The 19,769-nt window shown below is 44.8% G+C and overlaps 1 protein-coding gene across 1 annotated transcript in view; it reads right to left on the reverse strand.

Moving 5' to 3' along the window:
* Positions 1–18,653: 18,653 nt before the first annotated feature.
* Positions 18,654–19,769, reverse strand: part of TGFBI (transforming growth factor beta induced) — a 36,650-nt gene continuing 35,534 nt past the window's right edge. Inside the window, exon 17 of the mRNA XM_084637011.1 lies at positions 18,654–19,735. Within this exon, the coding sequence (XP_084493137.1) occupies positions 19,695–19,735 (41 nt within the window). The 3' untranslated portion in view covers positions 18,654–19,694. The remainder of the gene's footprint in view (positions 19,736–19,769) is intronic.

Here is a 19,769-nt window from a genome sequence, read left to right on the forward strand (position 1 = left end):
CCCCTCTATTCGACATTGGTGAGGCCTCATCTGGAGTACTGTGTCCAGTTTTGGGCCCCACACTTCAAGAAGGATGTGGATAAATTGGAGAGAGTCCAGCGAAGGGCAACAAAAATGATTAAGGGACTGGAACACATGAGTTATGAGGAGAGGCTGAGGGAGCTGGGATTGTTTAGCCTGCAGAAGAGAAGAATGAGGAGGGATTTGATAGCTGCTTTCAACTACCTGAAAGGGGGTTCCAAAGAGGATGGCTCTAGACTGTTCTCAATGGTAGCAGATGACAGAACGAGGAGTAATGGTCTCAAGTTGCAGTGGGGAAGGTTTAGATTGGATATTAGGAAAAACTTTTTCACTAAGAGGGTGGTGAAACACTGGAATGCGTTACCTAGGGAGGTGGTAGAATCTCCTTCCTTAGAGGTTTTTAAGGTCAGGCTTGACAAAGCCCTGGCTGGGATGATTTAACTGGGAATTGGTCCTGCTTTGAGCAGGGGGTTGGACTAGATGACCTTCTGGGGTCCCTTCCAACCCTGATATTCTATGATTCTATGACGGGCATTTAATATTACCCTTGGAATATGTGGTGATAAGTGACTCGTGTGCTATTCTGTTTAGAACTATTTTTCATTAAGAAAAAGTTATATGAACACTGTTGAAGGACCTCACTTTTGGACTCTAGGTGCCATGGTATCGCAGTGGCATGACCTCTATAGTGGAAACCTCTATATCTTGAAATATTTCTGTGCTGCCCTGGTGCTTTATTTTCAATACAGTAGATGCACAGACAGCAAAATAAGGAGGATAAAATTGCTTTAAAGATACCGGGCTTAGTGTCCATTCGTTGGTGCAAGGAAGATCAAATTGCAAAGGCACAGCTTCCTCTGTGTTCAGGGTAAGATTCACCACCATTGGAAAGGCATCCATGCCCGGCCATCAAGGCAGGACAGCTTGAACCTCATATTGTTGCACCCTAAAAGCCCAGACATGGTAGCAGCCCAAGGATGCACTGAAAGCCCTGTCCCCACCCTGGTCAGCATCACCCACTTTTGAGTATGGTGCTGGCCAGTGCCATACTGCCCAGCAGCCAAGACAGTCCAGTGCTCACTCACTCACAGTAGCTGTTCAATTGTTATGGCTCCAAGAAAGACTGAAGCCAAAAGCCACAAGGAACGTTCAGCAGCAGCCCGGGAAGAGATCCGTCAATGGGCTAGAAAGATGGATTTCTGAAATAAAAGCTACTTACATTTTTTGGTGTTGTAAATTTCAGCACACTAAGTTCACAGCGATTCAGGACAATTCAGAGAAGTTGTCAGGATGCATTCTGATGCACAGGTGGTGTCCCTGTGTCCTGCCATAAATATTGCTTGTTACTCCTGTTCACTGTATAAAATCTGTCCTCCATTTCTCATGTGCTCTCCGGTAATAAATCAAGAGGCCATAGGTCAGCTGATCCACCTTATTTTCTGACCACAGATAATCCAAGCAGACTCCCATTCAAGTAGGCAGCAACTGCTATGAAAAAAAACCATAAAAGCTTCAAGCTTTTGGGACCTCACAAAGTTTATTATTGCAATATAAAATGTGGAGAAGAACAGTAAGTTTACAAGAAGCTTTACAAGTCATTACCTTAAATAACCTCCCCCACATCTTAATATATGGGCTGCCAGCCAACACAACGACAACAAGTCAGTACATGTATATCTAGAGCCAAATCCTTGTCACCTCTCTCAGGCAAGGCGTCCCACTGAAGTCAAGGGGACCTTTCATGCAGTTCATAGTGAGTAGGGATTTGGCACCTAAGACCAGACTCCAAATAAGCTCAGCACCCACAGTTGGGACCTGATTTTCAAGAGCTCTTCTCCCACCCATTAAGGCACCATAATAAATAGACAGATATTCAAGAGTTCAGCATTTTGGTTGTGGAGCCCTTTAGAAAAACTGGTTGTAAGCGCCACAATAGGAGCTGCTGGAATCAGGCTGCTCTTTTGGTTATATGGCCCACAGTACATAGAAGGATTTACAAATGACCTTTCTCAAAAGCCCGCAGGCTACAGATCTGCATGTCTTACTTGGATCTGAAGAATTTGCAAGTCTGAACTCTTACAGATTAAAATCAGTGAGAGGGGGGAGAATTCAGAAAAGAGCAGGAGAGTGATTAAGGGACTGGAAAACATGCCTTCTGAGCAGTAGACTCAAGGAGCTCCATCTATTTAGCTTAACAAGGGGTTGACTGGTCACAGTTGATAAGTACCTGCCCAGGGAACAATCTAGCCGACAACAGTATAACAAGAACCAGTGGCTGGAAGATGAAGCTAGACAAATTCAGACTAGAAAAAAGGTGCATGGTTTTAACAGTGTGGGTAATTACCCATTGGTACAACCAGGGATTGTGGTGGACTCCGCATCACTGGCAATTTTAAAATCAAGACTGGATGTTTCTCAAAAAGATCTGCTCTCACTCCAACAGGAATTAATTCAGGGAACTCCTAGGGCTTTGTTATGCAGGAGATCAGAGTAAATGGTCACCATGGTCCCTTTTGGCTTTATAATCTATGAATTTGCCTTACCTCGTCCTTTTGCCACTTTGACAGCACCACCGAGATTCATCTGCTTTTACAATCAGTTTTTGAGAAATACTATCGGTTTTTGCCCTATGTAGCCTCATAGAAAGGGGAAAAAATATCCTGGATTCATTCAATTTTGTCTTTTTGTTTTAACACAGATCCTTTAAAATAATCACAGATAATTCCACAACAGTTTAAAATGATAATTTTGATGTGTCTGTCATATTTCAGTCACCCTCTTCTCCAAGAATACCATGTCAACAGAAGCAAGGAATTCTAGGGAAAAAACTTTTAACAAAATGTTGCATGGAGTTCCAGACATGCTCGGGCAAATTCATTCCTGGTGCAATGGATACAGCTCCACTCTGCTTACGTGAAGGCTGAATTTGGTCCGTAGTTTTCACTGGATTTTGTTCTGTTTTTTGCCTGTTTAATATAGCAAACAGTCCAAAGTGCAGACTTCCTGAGACACACAGCTTGGACTCTAGGCATTGACCTGGTACAGCATGAGCACTGGCAATGAAAGCTTCCCTGTGCTTCTCTGCTAACATGCCCTAATTTAAAATCTGCTGCACATTCCCTGTAGCAGCCCACTGACCTCTCAAATCCTCCTAAATTCAGAATACATCCCATTTACAATACGAGCCCTTTTCTTATCACTGTCCAGACATGCTGTTCATATAGAAAAGCTACGCACTGTGTGATGTTGTAACATGTAATATCTGAACTGATACACTTTGTTATCTTTATTTACTGATTCCATACTACAGTTTACATTCACCACTTAGACAGAAAAGTTTGCTCATTTTAAAATTTCCTGTTTGGCATGGACAGCTGTTCACAACGATATTTATAAATATTTCAACAGACTCTCTGAAGGAAATCTGGTTGCAATTACCAAAAAATAAAAGGGAGATGGGTTTGAGCCTGAAAACCCTCACGCCCAGGAATAATTCTCGTCTGGGAGCAGTCCCATGAGAAAGGATTGCTCAAGGGAACAAAGGGGCTCATCGTTTAGTGCACTGCATTCATAACAGTTGGAAAATATGCTTTAACAGACAGTGGTTTAAGAGGCACATTTTAACTAGGAAAGTTACAGTGCTCTTGTGTAGTATCCAGAGACAGTAGTTGTGGAAGAACATTTGGCAGGCATGGAAAGGACCACCTACTCTGTGTATTAGTCATTCCACTCCCCTTCCAGTGCATTACAGCATCTACATGTTTTGTGTTTTCGAAGCTTCCTTCTTAGTGCTGGCTACTCCTTTCCCTCCCCTTTGTTCCCTGCATCCTTTGTGCCTCTGTGTGTCCCTCTCCCTCATTATAGCCCAGATGTGCAAACAATTTAGTATTCATTCAATAGGAGATACATAGTTTTTATTCAGTGGCAGAGCTGTCCTCAGAGCTACATAGCAGACTTTGATCCTGATATACTGCTGGCCCTGCGAGTGAAATCCACTGCTCCTTGCTGAAAGCCTGAGATACTGGGATTTATATAGGGAAACACTAAGAAACGGAAGCCCCCCTCCGTGACTGCTATTGCAGCCTAGAAGGTGGGGACAGATATGCCCATTTGACAAATATGGAAACCTAGGCACAGAGGTTAAGTGCTTTGCCCAAAGCACCCTGGGAAGTCGGTGTCAGAACTCTGGACTGCCTGGCTTCAGACTAGGCCTCATTCACTACTGAGACAGCAGCTTACCTGATCTGGTGTTCGGATGCACCTACTGCTTCAGTTTCCCCACTAGATAGACAGCGGATTTGGAGTTTGTTCGGGATTTGGCCTCCAACCAAAGGACAAAAAGGAAAACCCTTCAGGGCAAAGTAAGATCCCAAACAAAAACAACCCTTCAGCATTTCCCCATGCTCAACAGTCCCAGCCTCCAGCACCTCTCTACATGGCGTCACAGGTAGCCCTCTACTACAGGCCCCAGACCTTGAGCCCTGAACGGTAGGCAGCAGACTGCCCTGCCGTACTGTTAACCAGGGTCACTTCCTACAGTCCTTAGCGTCCAGCTCCTTCCACACGCAGCCCTTCTCAGGCTCCCTCTCAGCAAGGAGCCACTGCCACAGGTCCTTCCCCATTCCCACAGAGCCTCCTAGCACAGCTCAGCTTCCTTGCTGAGAGCGGACTACCTGCTCTCAATTATCGGCTCTCTCAGCCACGTGATCCAGGGGGTAGGAGAACCATGCACAGCTCAGTGCTGAGATATGAAACCGTTCAAGGCTGAGGTTCCTTGTTGACAACTTATTATTATATTAGTCCAGAAAAGAGAAGACTGAGGGGGGACCTCAAGAGGTCATCTAGTCCAGTCCCCTGCACTCATGGCAGGACTAAGTATTATCTAGACCATCCCTGACAGCTGTTTGTCTAACCTGCTCTTAAAAATCTCCAATGATGGAGATTCCACAACCTCCCTAGGCAATTTATTCCAGTGCTTAACCACCCAGATAGTTAGGAAGTTTTTCCTAATGTCCAACCTAAACCACCCTTGCTGCCATGTAAGCCCATTGCTTCTTCTCCTATCCTCAGAGGTTAAGAAGAACAATTTTTCTCCCTCCTCCTTGTAACAACCTTTTATGTACTTGAAAACTGTTTTCATGTCCCCTCTCAGACTTCCCTTTTCCAGACTAAACAAACCCAATATTTTCAATCTTCCTTCATAGATCATGTTTTCTAGACCTTTAATCATTTTTGTTGCTCTTCTCTGGACTTTCTCCAATTTGTCCACATTTTTCCTGAAATGTGGCACCCAGAACTGAACACAATACTCCCGTTGTAGCTGAACCAGGGCAGAATAGAGCGGAAGAATAACTTCTCGTGTCTTGCTTACAACACTCCTGCTAATACACTCCAGAATTATGTTTGCTTTTTTTGCAATGGTGTTAGTCCGTTGACTCATATTTAACTTGTGGTTCACTATGACCCTCAGATCCCTTTCCACACTATTCCTTCCTAGGCAGTCATTTCCCATTTTGTATGTGTGCAACTGATTGTTCCTGCCTAAGTGGAGTACTTTGTATTTGTCCTTATTGAATTTCATCCTATTTACTTTACTCTAGATGACCTCCTGAGGTCCCTTCCAACCCTGATATTCTATGATACTTCAGACCATTTCTGTTGTGCTCAGATACCCTTAGGACTCTCTGCACTAACATATAAATGAGGGACAGGGGAGAAGCGAACAAATTAAAGTTCTAGGTGTGCATGCTTTCTCTAGAGGAGCTGTGGAACAATCAAATAATACAGTTTATGATATGGCCTCGGATTCAGCTAATGTGAGACAGAGGTTACTCTTTTTACACTAAGCGACTGAGCAAGAGACTGATTGAAGAATGGGAAAGTCAGATAGAGAGGAAACACTTGCTGCTAAGCTAGCTTCCCCCCAACAGTCTGATTTTAACTGCCCATTGCTGCATTCTACCCTTTGACAGGGAGATGACATGCATGCTGTAAAATGGACTGGTGTAGCCTCCTAGAAACACTTGTGTGGTTTTGTCTGGGATATTAATGGAATGAAAAATGCTTATCAGTAGGCTTGGGAATTGACACAGCAGGGACAGATATTGTAACCACATGCCGTATCTTCGGGGGCCATATTTCTTAAGTGTATGTATCACTGTGGGCCAGGGTTGTATGCACCTTGAGGAGTGAAGGTTATCACAGCTCCTCCAGAAACAGTGGGGAGTGATTAAGGTAAATCACTTAGGTTGCAAACACCTCCAAAGAGGTGGGGAGGCTTGCATATACTGATTCAAACTCAGTTTTCCAGAGACCAACAGAAAAAGAAAGGGGATTTGATATAAAGAGGCTGGATTTAAACGGACTTGAAGCTATCTTTCTGAAGCAGCAAAGCAGGACCTTCATCCCGTATGGAAGTGTTGGAAAGACTTTGGCTTGCTAGGGCCTCATAAGACTGATGGGTGACTCCTGGTATGTTTTGTATTTTTAAGTCTGTTTATTGTTTTTCATGTGATCTCTGTAATGCTTTTACCTTAAGAATAAACATGTTTGCTTAGCAAGAGCTGTGGGCTTGTAACTTGTAACTGCGGGCAATACATTGTTCATAACCCTCCGAGAGAAAGCAAAGTGCTGGCTCTGGCTGTTAGGCAGACTGGCTTGTTGGGGAGATCACACCGTAAGGCAGGGAGCGGTGCAGCCTTAAAAACCTCTTGTCACAGGCGAGTGGGATAAGGGTCCCTGCCCAGAGACAGGTGAAGGCTTGAGATCTGACTGGGCACTCACTGAGTGGACCTTGAGGGGGCTAGGGAGATGGTAGGATACAGGTTCAGTTATCCAGTGATCAGAGGGTCTTACTCAGACATGCCTGAGTAATGAGGTGTGCTCTTCGATACAGAGGAAACTAATGGGACCTCACTGAACCATTCAGAACTCTGCAGCACACAAAGAGGGAGGGGTGTTAATAGTGCTAGGGGAACGGCTGTAAAATGCAAGCTAGCAGACGTTCATTGCAGCAAGGGAAGAGCTGAGCGGAAGGTGTTAACGGTTTTATGGACATATGGATGTGGGGGCTATAGAAGGGCACACTGAGCTATAGTGGTTCAGGTTTTATATGGGAGAGGTGGGTGGCAAGCTGTGGAATTCAAGAACAAGACAACTCCAACCCCTGCCTGAGGTGGAGCCAGTCCTGTGCTGACCTCCTCAGAGGGAGACTTCTGCCACAGTTATGTGGCACTTCTGGTGACACCCGCTCTCCTCCTTACAGAGGGGAGTACAAAGGGATCACATGAGCCATTCTAGACCCACCTCTTCTATCCAGGACTGGGCCCCAAGGAGCTGTTCGAATCTGCTCAGGACCAGTTATGAACTTCTCCTGAAATAAGAAAAAAAATCTGTTTCCCTTTCCTTTCCTCTCCCCACTCTTTTCTGGGCAGTATATTTCATATGCACTTGGTTGTTGAATTCTGATGCAGGAGTGGGCCAGGGAGACCCACACACTGAGGGTGATAGCTGAAAGTGGAGCTCCCCTTTTCTGTGGGCAAGAGGGGAGAGCCATCTATGGCACCGTGCCCCTCTCCATCCCCAGAGATGTCGCTACACGGGGGCTCCCTTCAGAGGTTGCTTTGTGGATTCAGGAGGAGGGGAAGGAATCACTCAGGTCGAATCAGGAGAGGGTCTGATCTCCATGGCACCATCTTATGGTCTGTACCTTGGTTTTGGGGGTATCCTGTGCAGATGTTACTGAGCAGCGGCCTGCAGACCCAGGTGATGGCAAGTGCCTGGGAGATAGGGGCCGAGGATAACACTTTTAGATCCACACAGGCAGGGGCCTAACGTCGGTGACTGGGATGGGGTAGTCGTGCCTAGCAGTTAGCACCAGCATCAATAGACAGAAATTGGAGCTCTGAGTCAGAATCTGAGGCCGAATGCCAGGGTCAGAGCCAGCTTATCTTTGCTGAGGCATGGCAGGGGCACTGCTGAGAACAAGCAGACCCAGGCACTATTGCAGACCTGGGGGAATACTTTGAGCCATCAGTGAACGGCTGCCAGACCCGGCCCTGGAGTACGGTGAATTGGGACAACTGCCCTGGGCCCCACGCTTTGTGGAACCCCGCAGGCGAGGTGGGGAGGCAAGGCGAGGCGAGTTGTCAAGCAGGTGAAGGGGGAGGTGAGCGGCAAGTGGGCGGGAGGGGGCAGTAAGGAGGAGCCCCGCTACCAGAACCTCCCCCTGCCCCAGTGCCTCCTCCGCCCTCTTCAGCGCCTGTCGCAGATCAGATGTTTTGTGGCATCAGGAGGCGCTGGGGGGGAAGGGGGGGCGGAGAGAGGGGAGTGGAGCGAGGGTTCAGTGTGCTCGGGGGGGGGCAGAATTGGGTGGGGAAGAGGTGGGGTGGGGGTGAGGGAGGAAGGGGTGCAGTGGGGGAGGGGCCTGGGCAGAGCCAAGGGGAGCACCCCCCTGGCAGATTAGAAACTCTATGCCTAGGTCCCGGTTCCCGCAGCCCCCTAGGGATGGCCCTGACTACTGCTGCTGCTGGACTTAAGAGCCCATCTGTTGACTCGTTCAACCAATCAGGCAGGGTAGCCAATAAGACAACCTCCTCCAGGCTAGCGGTGGGCGGTCGATTGCCCAGGGACGGGCTGTGCTGTAGTTTCTGCTTCCTGACGCTTCCTGCCGTTGAGGGCTGCAGGGAGGAGAGACAGTTTTGGCTCAGAAATCCACACCCCTCGCTAAGGGCAGCAGCAAGGTTTGGGGTGTGCCAGCCAGGGAAACCTCCCCATTTGATGCTCTCCTACTGGTTTTCCCACCCCCCTGAATAAGTGGGCTACCTAGGCCCTTGTGTTACTAATATTAGAAACACCTCAAAAATAATTTTAAAAATCACTAATATAAATAAAATCCAGTACAATGCTAAGGATCACTCAGAGATCAAGCCCAGTCATGCCACCCTTGCCAAGGGACGATAGAACCCCATATATACCCACCCACATGGGCTTCTGTAGTCAGACAGATACACCCCATGCAGCAACTTTGTGTATCCTCATTTTTTAGGTGCAAGCCCAGCTCACAGTGTTACTGTTATACTATCTCGCACAATTCAAAAAACTTAACACTGAGCCAAGTTTTCATCATGGATTCAGAAAAGGCAGGGGAAAGGTTATTCTCCTGCTGTCCTATATGCGTTAGCGAAGCAGGACAGAGGAAAGAAACATCCAACCAATTTTGCATTGGAAAAAAAACTCAGTTTTAAAATGACTATCTTACAAGTTCCTGATTTGAAGTTTTCATATGGTAGAAAAAGAAATTGCTGAGTGAATAACTAGCAACCCCTAATAATTGGGCAGGCATCTGTTTCCTGCCGTACTCACTTAGCTCATGAGAAACTCCGATTGGATTTCCTGTACTTAAAATGCTAACAGCTGGTCTTACCCTGATCACCTTCTGTTTTTTTAGATGGTTTCAAAGGAAGCTTTTGCATCAATACTAGTGAATGTTGCCCAACAGTGAGGTGCCCTTTGCCCTGCATGAGTGACGCACTGCTTCGATGTATTTATTTTGCTGTTTCTGATCATCAGTAACACTATAAGGGCACAATCCTGCAACTCATATGCCCATAAGTAACAGTCACTCTTCTGAGTAACCCCATGACATCCATTGGAATCAATGGACAAATAGCGGGAGTAGCAATTATTCATGTGAGTTAAGCATGCAGGATCAAATGCGTAATTTGCCTTATTGGAGGATTTTAAGGGGTGAGTTTGGAAAGGTTTCTCTCTTAGCACTCTGCAGTTTATTTCATAAATAAGACAATAAATCCTGGCCCTTATCAGTCTCTCTCGTTCTCAGTTGCAAAGCAGGCGGAGAGCCTGTATATTTACTGGGGAGAATTCATCCAGAAAAAAATCTACGGGCTCTTGGTTAAAAAAAAGAAATCATTTGGCTGTATTACAGGTCAATTTCTTTTTTCCCCTCCCTCCCCTAACTCAACTGATTTCCACCAGGGACTGAATACAAACAGGAACATTCTTATACAGCCTTATGACAAAGTTGTACAGATACAAAACACCATTCAGCTCAAGCTAAGATTGAGAGTCCATGGCCCTGCTTCTTGGCTGCTGCCTGGGAGCACAAAGAGCAAATGTCAAAGGAAGAAGAAGGTATTAGACATTTAGAAAATCATGAAGCAAGGAGTAAAGCAGGCTGTCTATCCTCTTAAGTTATAGTACCTTGCTTGAGGGTCAGTCACGTACTCCTGGAAAGAATTGGGGGAGGGCGGGAGGGAGGCACGGATGTCAGTCCACAGCTGCTTTATCAGCCCTGGAGATCCATGAGCAGCTGGATGCATGATGCAGCAGACTTCAGGCTTAAAGCCACCTTTTGTGATCCACTTCATGGGGTCTTCTTCCTTTGACAAATCACGTCTTTATGTTTCTAACTTGGGTTCAAAAAAGAACTAGATAAGTTCCTGGAGGAAAAGTCCATCAATGGCTATTAGCCAGGATGGGCAGGGATGGTGGCTGCTGGGACTGGGTGACAGGGGATGGATCATTTGATGATTACCTGTTCTGTTCATTCCCTCTGGGGCACCTGACATTGGCCCCTGTTGGAAGACAGGATACTGGGCTAGATGGACCTTTGGTCTGACCCAGTATGGCCGTTCTTATGTTAAAAAAAACAAAACAAAACTCTGAGTCTTTGAAAAATACTTGCTTATATGAAATTCCACAAAATTAATACATCTTTGACCCGAGTTGAAAGAAACTTCCGCTTAAGTACCTTTCCCTGGGAATTTATAACGTTCTGCAAACCTTTCCATTTTGTCACTAAAAAAAACTAAAACACACCAAGGTGTTGCCTGCACTACAGCTAACCAGCACAAGAGGAGCTTATTGCTCTGTTTCAGTAACTAACTCTGACCTTTTTCTTACTCCCTTCGAGAAAAATTTAACAGGTGGAACCATTTTATATAGGCCAGTGGTAGCAATTAAAAATACATATCTAGTTAAACTGTGGAATATAATTCTTCCCAGTGATGGCACATGGGTGGTTTCATTTCTGCCTTTGTCTATGGCTATCAAAAGGCCTCACACGTCACCCTTCTGTCGTGTATCTGTGAAAGTCCTTCAAGAGATGCATGTACAGGTCACGAGCGCTTCCGCATTTGTCCGATGCGTGGTTTTGTTAGACTCATGACCCAAATATCAGCAGATGGGTCAAATCAACTGCAAATTTCCCTTTAAACTAGTGAAACACTGCTCCAAGGTTTGTGCGCTGTTGAGCGAGCACACATTTTCCAGCACATACACAGTTTTTCTCGGAGTAAAGCAGTGTTGTTTTTTCCCTTGTATCAAATATATTTGCAGAAGACTGGGCTTAAAGGAAAAAGATTTTGAGAGGGAAATAGTGTCTCTGAAGCTGCTATGTTTATGACCTTGTTTCAAAATCCAAATGGGAAAAAACACCCCGTTTGCCTTCCCTGTATGAATCATTTCACATAAAAATGTTTGTTGTTTTGTATAATTTCCAACCCTTTGCATATTTTCCTTTATTTTCCATGGTCCTGATGCAGGAAATCATCCATATTCTGGACAGCACATAGACGCACACTTAAATCTCATGGCAGTTCAGGGGAGTTAGCATGCTTAGAGTTAAGCCAAAGAGCTGTCCTTGAATACAGATAAGCACATGCCCTCACCTAGGTGTTTTTCTGAACTGGAAGGTTGTTATTACAGAGAAGACGTGGAAAGCGAAACTGCAATTTTTGCATGTTTTCAGTGTGAAAATACTTTCCTAAAATAAAAAAAGTGGGCTCCCTAGAATGTCCATCTTTGCTCATCAGTTGGCCTATCTTCACCGAGGTATTTTAACTGATTGAGATTTTTTTTCCAGCTGAAACTAGCCCATTTTAGAGCACATAATGAACGGGTGAGAGGGAAACCTTGAATTTGGAGTGATCTTTTATTTATTAAAAGTATTTCAAACCAGAGAAATGAAAAACCTCAGACTGCTTATTGGTGCAACATATCAGGTTCTGGAGGAGAATGCAAATTCTAGCTGATGATTTTCACTTTTCACTCTGTGGATGCATCCATGATCATTGATAAATGACATCATCCAAGGACATTTTAAACATGTGCAATCGCTATTATTGCATCAGAGATAATAAAGATATCTAAATACAGTTGCTGAAAATCAACGCACTGTATCAATACACCTTGCTTAAGTGTGCAACAAATCACAAGCCTAACACCACTGAGTTATGCTACCTTCTACCTCCTCTCATGCAGAGCCTCACCAATTAAGCCCCAAAGAGTTAAGCTGGGTATTTGCTATCTAGCTCACATGCCAAAGCTCACCATGTTAAGGTTAAGATCCAAACAATCATCTTAAAAGAACACATGCAAGGCAATATGCAATATATTGCCACAACTGAGGCCAATATGATGACTGTGGAAGTTAATTGCTTTTCTGGAGATTAAAACAGATTCCAGCACAGTGTTCTGATGGACAGCAGTCACAGGTAACCGTGCCAAGAGAGAAATATTTCACAAGCATGGAGCCTGGAGTAGTGCTGAACTTGGCACGGAGAGATCCCTGTGAAATAGCTGAACTCCTTTCATGGAGAAGAGAATAGCAGAGGCTGTCTGAGCAAATTGCATTTTTTCCCAGTTGGTTAAGCCTTGATGCGTATGTAACTCCCACTCATGCCAATGGAAATTTAGACAAGGACTATGACACAGGGATAACGGTAGAGAGCTCACCCCATACACTAAGGTGAAAGTGGATTTATAGCTTCTCTCAGTGGTGAAACTTGGAGCCTCTGTAGAGGTCACAATCATTGCTGCCGGCGTATGCGTTAAAGTGCCATTCAAAGATTCCTGGTGTACAAAGTATCATCCTGAAACCAACAGGGCTCAAATTTGAAGTTTTAGCCTGTTTTCCGATTATCCTGAAATACCCTTTTGGCTAGAGTGACTAATAACTCTTGAGATCATATTGGCTTAGTTTGTTGTTGGCGTGAAGAGCAAAGTCTTAAGTTTATCCACACAATGGGCAGAACATATGCAGCAGCCAAACCAATTTCTCCACATTGCCCTGCCAATGCGTCTCAACCTTACGAAATATCACACTGCATGAGACCTATAGTCCACCTAATTCAGTGTCCTGTCTTCAACAGGGGCCAGCATCAGCTGCTTCAGAGGCGGTGCACAAAAACCTGCCGTAGACAATTAACCTTGACTGGAGTGACCAACTCTAGATTTAAGGGTTTGGGTGAATTTCCCTTTGGCTTTCGCCTAACACTGCCCATCACAGGAGCAAATATTGGTGTTAGAGCAGGGATTTTTTTTGATGGAACTTTTCTCTGGAAACTGGACTGAAGCCATCATTCCATTCCACATAGGCTACTCAACAGCCATTAGTGGATAGTTTTTACTCACTCCAGCTCTGGCCTGGATCTGAACCAGCACTGTAAAAGACAAAAGACTTGTAACCCACATCCAGTTGCATAAACTACCTCATCCCTTGAAGGAATCCACTGTTTGAGACTCATTTAGCTGAGACTAGTTTAGAGCCAAATGAGAGCAAAATACATATTTCAAAACTAGGGGTGAAATCCTAATCTCATTGACATCAATCACAAAATTCCAGTCCCATTGATGTAGCAGGAGCCAGATGCTCACCCTTCTTTCTTTACTGTTGTTCACTTTTGTTTGGTTGACTCACGCAGCAAGTTTTTTTGCTTTTGAAGTGTATGAAATGTTACACAATTGTGCTGGTTCCTCTTTTTTTTTAGCTGTTCCCCTCCCCCACCCTGTTATTTCGCTCTGTCACAGCATCTGGGTTAACCAAGCCCAGGTGTCAACAGCCACACTGCACAGATACACCTGAGGTACCGTGTCCTCACTGGTGCTGCACTCACCTGTGTGTGGTGCTAGGCCTTCGGATGGCTCAGCCCATGGCTCTTTGGGCTGCAGTAAGTTGATCTGCTCTATGATTCTTCCCCAGTGAATTGTGGGAGAACTTGTCTGTCCTTCCGGGCACACAGGAGGGAAGGCATTGGATGACCAGCAGCACTTGAGTGATTTAGCCTGCATCCTCACTGCAAAGTGAGTGAGTTATCAGCCAGAGTGAATGTGGAACTAGGCTCTAACTCACACCCCCAGCCAGGTGGAACTAGCCTAGGCTGAAAGCACCACCAAACTCAGGTGAGAGGTTTGGGTGTGTGGATGAGAGGATGTGTAGGGCAACACCTGGGTAAGAGTCTGTGGTTAACTTTGCAGACTCATTGTCCCATCACCTAGTACTGCAGTGAACGTACTTTGTTATGTTGTTGTAGTTGTATAAATTAGCTGTATTTCTATAAAACAGCTAGTATCTGAAAACCCCTGTAGCTAATACGTAGGCTACCAACTTGGTTTCCTATAGCTTAGCTGATGGCAATATGGAAGGTTTACATTGGACAGGCCTCATTTTTATTTTCCACTGTATTTCTCAGTTGGTAATTTGTTTTTCCAGCGTAACTTATTAGAGTCAGTCACTTGACTTTGTCTCTGTGGGAGTCCTCCGCTCTTAAAATTATACTTCCCTAGGAGAGTTATGTTTTTTCTCAGCAAGGGTCAGTTCCTTTTTTTAAGGGTCTTCCTTATTTAGCCAGATTATGTAATGATTTCCCTCTAGCAAACAAAGAGCAAGTTCAGCATTCTCATCTCAGCTCCCCCTGTGTCTCCAGCTGCTACGCTCTCCCACTCCCTCCCTCTTAACCTCCTCAAAAACCTAAGCAACACACTCATACACATGCAAAATGTAACAGATTTACAAAGTAATAATCAGAAATAGGGTTAATGGAATACAGGTAAGACTTGGATCAGCCAATGCTTTAGCTCTCTCTCTAACCTGAGCTATCTGTGTAAGCTCTGTCCAGCTGCAGAGAGAGAACAAGCAAGATAACATTGGCCAAGGAAGCAAGAGAGCAGTTCCCCTCTAAAACTTCCAAAGACACACAAGCACACAACAGCACTTTGGTGCTTCCAAAAGTGGTACCAGAGAAAATATTTCCCATTCTTAGTTGCAGCCTCTCAGCTCTTCTCAGCTAAGAATATGCCTGCTCACAGCTCAGGCTACAGGAGAAACAAGAAGGAAGGAGCATGCCTGTCTCTCTAATACCAGTGCTGATTGGAGCAGTGTCTTTATTTTCTTCTGGCCACCTTCAGCCCTAGTAGAACAGGGCACAATGGCATGGCCAAGGGGTGCTTTATGGCTAGGCAGTGGAAGGGGTAGAGAGGCTATAGCAGGAGTATGGAAATATGGGGTTACAAGGCTCAGAAGGGATGGAGAGGAGGAAGAATAGTTGGAGAGCAGAATAAAAGATTGAGTGGCAGGAGGGAGGGAGAAAGAAGGGAAAGATGACCCCCAAAAAAATGTGAAAGGAGGAGGAGACATCCATGGTTAAGGGACAAGAAAAAGAAAACCAAAGTGAATGAATAAGAATGGGTGGGATTTCCCAAAGGGCCTACATAAACCTAGAAGCACACATACCCTTGATTTTGAATGGAATATAGGTCATTTAGGAGCATAGGAGTTTTCAAAAATGCCCTCTGTTATAAAGCAATCACAAAAGCAGGACAGGTCAGTGATGGGAAAGGCAAGATCTGAAATGGAAAGACGGAAAATTAACTTTAATATTTTTGATTCCGTAGAAAAGGGACTTGTTGCTTTGATCTCATCACACCCGTCTTTGCATCATTCTGCTGGCTCCCCTTCTCCAGCACATCAAACACAAATGACGTATCTTCACTTTCAACGTCCTTCACGCCCTGTCCCTACCCTACCGATCATTTCCTGTGCACTATCAAGCTGCTAACGCCCACCTCCAACCAACCAACATTGCTGGCCTTCATTGCCCACTTGTTACATTTTCAAACAAGTCCCTTTGAGGCACTTCTCCCATGCATGCGAAGCAAAATGGAAGAAAGCACAAACATCCACAAAAGCACCTCACTGTTGTCCTTCAAATCAGCCCCTTAGGTTTCTCCTTTGCCACAATGCCTACCAAACACTCACTCAATGGCTAGACACTCTGTGTGCTGAGATCACTCCCTCTCCTGCTACCCAGTATTGTCCCACCGTTTCCTTGTGTGCCCACATTTGTATCTGTCACTACCAGCAGGAGAGTGGGGTGGGGGGGGGAGATGAAACCTTTTGTAGTGATAATCACCCATTTTTTCATGGTTTGTGTCTATAAAAACGTCTTCTGTACTTTCCACTGAATGCATCCGATGAAGTGAGCTGTAGCTCACGAAAGCTCATGCTCAAATAAATTGGTTAGTCTCTAATTTGCCACAAGTACTCCTTTTCTTTTTGCAAATACAGACTAACACGGCTGTTACTCTGAAACCTGTCACTACCTCTTATCTTAGGCAGACCTCTCTTTGGAGCATGGATCATTTTTGTTCAGTGTTTGTACGGGATGTGGTATACTGTGGGACCAGGACCGCAACTGTGGATCTGACCTAGGCACTACTGCAATATAAATCATAAAGGGTGAGTATTTCTAATGGAATGCTGGTATTACCGTGGTCGAACTGTGTTTAGATTAAAAAACTCAGTCTCAAGTTGTGGGCCAGGATGGCCTACCCACTTTGGAGAGGTCAGGACCTCCACTATCCTTGCCTATCACTGGCTGATTTTCAAGCCTTCTTCCTGCAACAAAAACTTTGATTTAAAAATGCCACCTCCACCCCCAGTAAAATTTGGGCCTGCTCCTGTGATCCTTCCAGTCTCACTGAGGTAAACCTGCATGTGGTGCACAGAATGTGGCAGGCTCAGGGCCCCCCCCACACGTACCTTTGCCTTAGGCCCCTGTGACTATAGGGTTGAAAAGCTCCATGTCACTGCTCTGTTTTCAGAAGACTCAGATCCCAAAACCAAGTTCATCGTGCAGAAAAGTAAGAAGTGCGAGAACCCAGACAAAAAGAGAGAGGCTGTTTTTCAGCTTCCTATTATACACATGGTTCAGATACAGCGCGGGGAAACTGGTTTTGCATTTAATGGAAGAAAAATAAACTGGCATTTTTCTCAGCTTGGAAAACAAGAGAAGCCTAGATTTAATATTTCTGAAGTGAGATGTTTATACATTTGGCTTATTCGTTTTATACAGGCTAACAGATGGGCTCAACAGTGACTATAAAGGCTATAACTCAGCGAAGAAACGTTCCTGGCATCCTGATTTCAGAAAGCTTAACTCCAGATGTTTAGAAAATGCAGCAGAACTCCAGGAGGGAAGGCAGCCTTATGTCCGCTTCCCAAGTCTGCAGAGTAGAAGGAGATTGATTTGATGCTCATTAAGCTCCTAGAAGCCTTGAGGCATTAAAGTTAATGCTAATTATACTTGTTTTTCATATTTCTTCTGATACACTATTGGTTGGCGTGTGAAGACACTGGCTACCACAAATCAGTGGAGAGGTCCAGGGGCGGTTTTCTGGCTGGTATACAGAGAGACCAGAGAGTTTTTGCCTTTTAGATGGCCTTTGGACAGGCTTCAACACTTGGCAGCAGGAATTAGTGATTTAAGCCTCCACCCACCAAACCTGTTGAGGCGACTCCAGAGACTTTAACCTCAATGCAAGGTGATGGCCACTGGTGTGTCCCTGTCAGAGCTCGTAGGGGGTCTCACGATCCTCTGACGCTTGTGGAGAGAGAGTATAACCCTCAGCACTGACACCTGATGGCACTGTAGAAGACCAACAGTCCCTGGTAATCGGCAGGCGGGATCGAACCTGAGGCCTCTGGAGCTTAGTACATGAGCAAAAAGCCATATGGCCCTTAGCTAAGGCTGTAGAGAGAGATTAATGATTCTGCATTAAGTGGTCTCGATGCTACTCGATGGGACAGAACACCCCCACCCAGGAAGTGTGTGGGTTATAGTAGCACCTGAAGCCACTCACAGAGGCTCAAGCCAGCTGTCCTAGTCCCATGTAAGGCCAGCCTCAGTGCATAAACAGCTACAAAAATCTCGGTGTGGAGGTGGGCTGTACTACTCAGACTGCAAGGGCTGAATGTCCCACCTCCTGTCCTTGGGACTGCAGCCCTTCAAATTCCTGTCGCTTTGGGAAATGGAGCCAGTTGCATGGTGGAGGCTTGAAACCCTGGAGTGAGAATCCTGCAAGATGATCTCTTCAGGAGAAGCACAAGTGCAAGGTTAGAGATGATTCCTTTCAACAAGTCACTTGTAAAGAGGAACAAGATTGCAAAATAGAAACAAGTGGGAGTTTCCAAACAGATTGTTTTTCTCCTTTCTTTTTACAGTCAGAGCTGAATAGTACTGCCCTGCCAGTTGATGGTCAGGGGGAATCAAGCCTCCAGCCTCATTCAGAGGGACCATTACTGCTACAAGCAGCCAGGACTACTCCCATCTTCCAGTCCATTCTGCAGTGCAACCAGCCAAATTATGGCTGCTCAGGATTTGGGGAGAGAACTGCCGTGAGAGAAAACAAAAAAGGGGAAGGGTCTCTTGTTCTTTCTCCCCACTCTAATGCAGCCATGGTTTGGTCCACAGTATTTACCAGGCCAAATATAACCTAGGTCCCCAGCAAGTCTGAAGTCAAACTGTACCCTCGAGCAATAAAAATCATTCTGCTGTCATTAGTCATATGTTTTTGATTTTATTGTTTGTTTTTTTAAAAACCAACAGTTATTACAAATGAATCATTTGAAGGCTTCCGAGAGGGAGAAGTCTCATTACAGATATGATGTATTTTCAGTCTTCTTGTGAACTGAGACAGCAAAGTCAAATCCATATGCATAAACAAAACCAAACAAAACCAGAACAGTTCAGACCGCAGGTTTATATCATGCAAATTCCCTAATATCAACAGAAGGCTTTTAAAACAAAAACAAACCTCAAACTCAGACTTCCACGGAAGACTTTCAAAACACAGACGGGGGAAAGGAGGGGTGAAGAGAAAGAAAAGATGTATTCTTTGGTTTAAAACACAGTATTGCTTGGAAAACACTTAGTGAGTTCAACAAAAGGATAATCTTTACAATAATCACTGTGTAACCAACTGTAAGGTTGGCACCTGTGTGATCTATTTACTTGAAAGGTGATCACGTACAATTATGGCCCGGTCATTAGGTGAATGTTTTTGAAAAGGTGACACAGACTTTGGATGCTTTTTTATTTTTTGCACAAATTGAGACCATATACTTTAGATCTTGATTTTTCAGAGGTGCTTAGAATCCACAACTGCAGTTGAAGTCAGAGCTGAAGATCAGTCTTGATTCAGGAAAGTGTCCCTGTTCAGGCTAGCCCTTAACTAGTGCTGTCCTGAACAGGGACGGACCCAAGTACTTGCTTAAGTGCTTTCCTCAACCAGAACTGTAATCAGCACTTGCTCTGTGGCAGTTGTGGGCCTTACTTTTCAGAAGTGCAAGAGCAAGTACCTAAACTTGAAGCATCCAGAATCAGGGGTTACTTCTGAAAAGCATTCACCTTAATGTACAGCCCCTAAAGGTCAAAAAGAAGCAAAAATGGTTTAAAAATATATGGCTTTTTTCTCCTATCCATTTGAGTGGAAACAAAATAATCTTAAGTGTTATATTTGGTTTTTAAAAACCAATTCTGTCCTACCCTTAAAATGACAGCAAAAGCTGATTGTTCTGCTGAATGTTCTTCACTTTATTGTTTCATCCTTGCTAATAACCTGGAATATACAGGTGCTGAAAAGGGAAAGGAAGAAGACAGATGTGAAAA

The sequence above is a fragment of the Lepidochelys olivacea genome (assembly GCF_965140295.1).
Source record: "Lepidochelys olivacea isolate rLepOli2 genome assembly, chromosome: 8".
Classification (NCBI taxonomy): domain Eukaryota; kingdom Metazoa; phylum Chordata; order Testudines; family Cheloniidae; genus Lepidochelys; species Lepidochelys olivacea.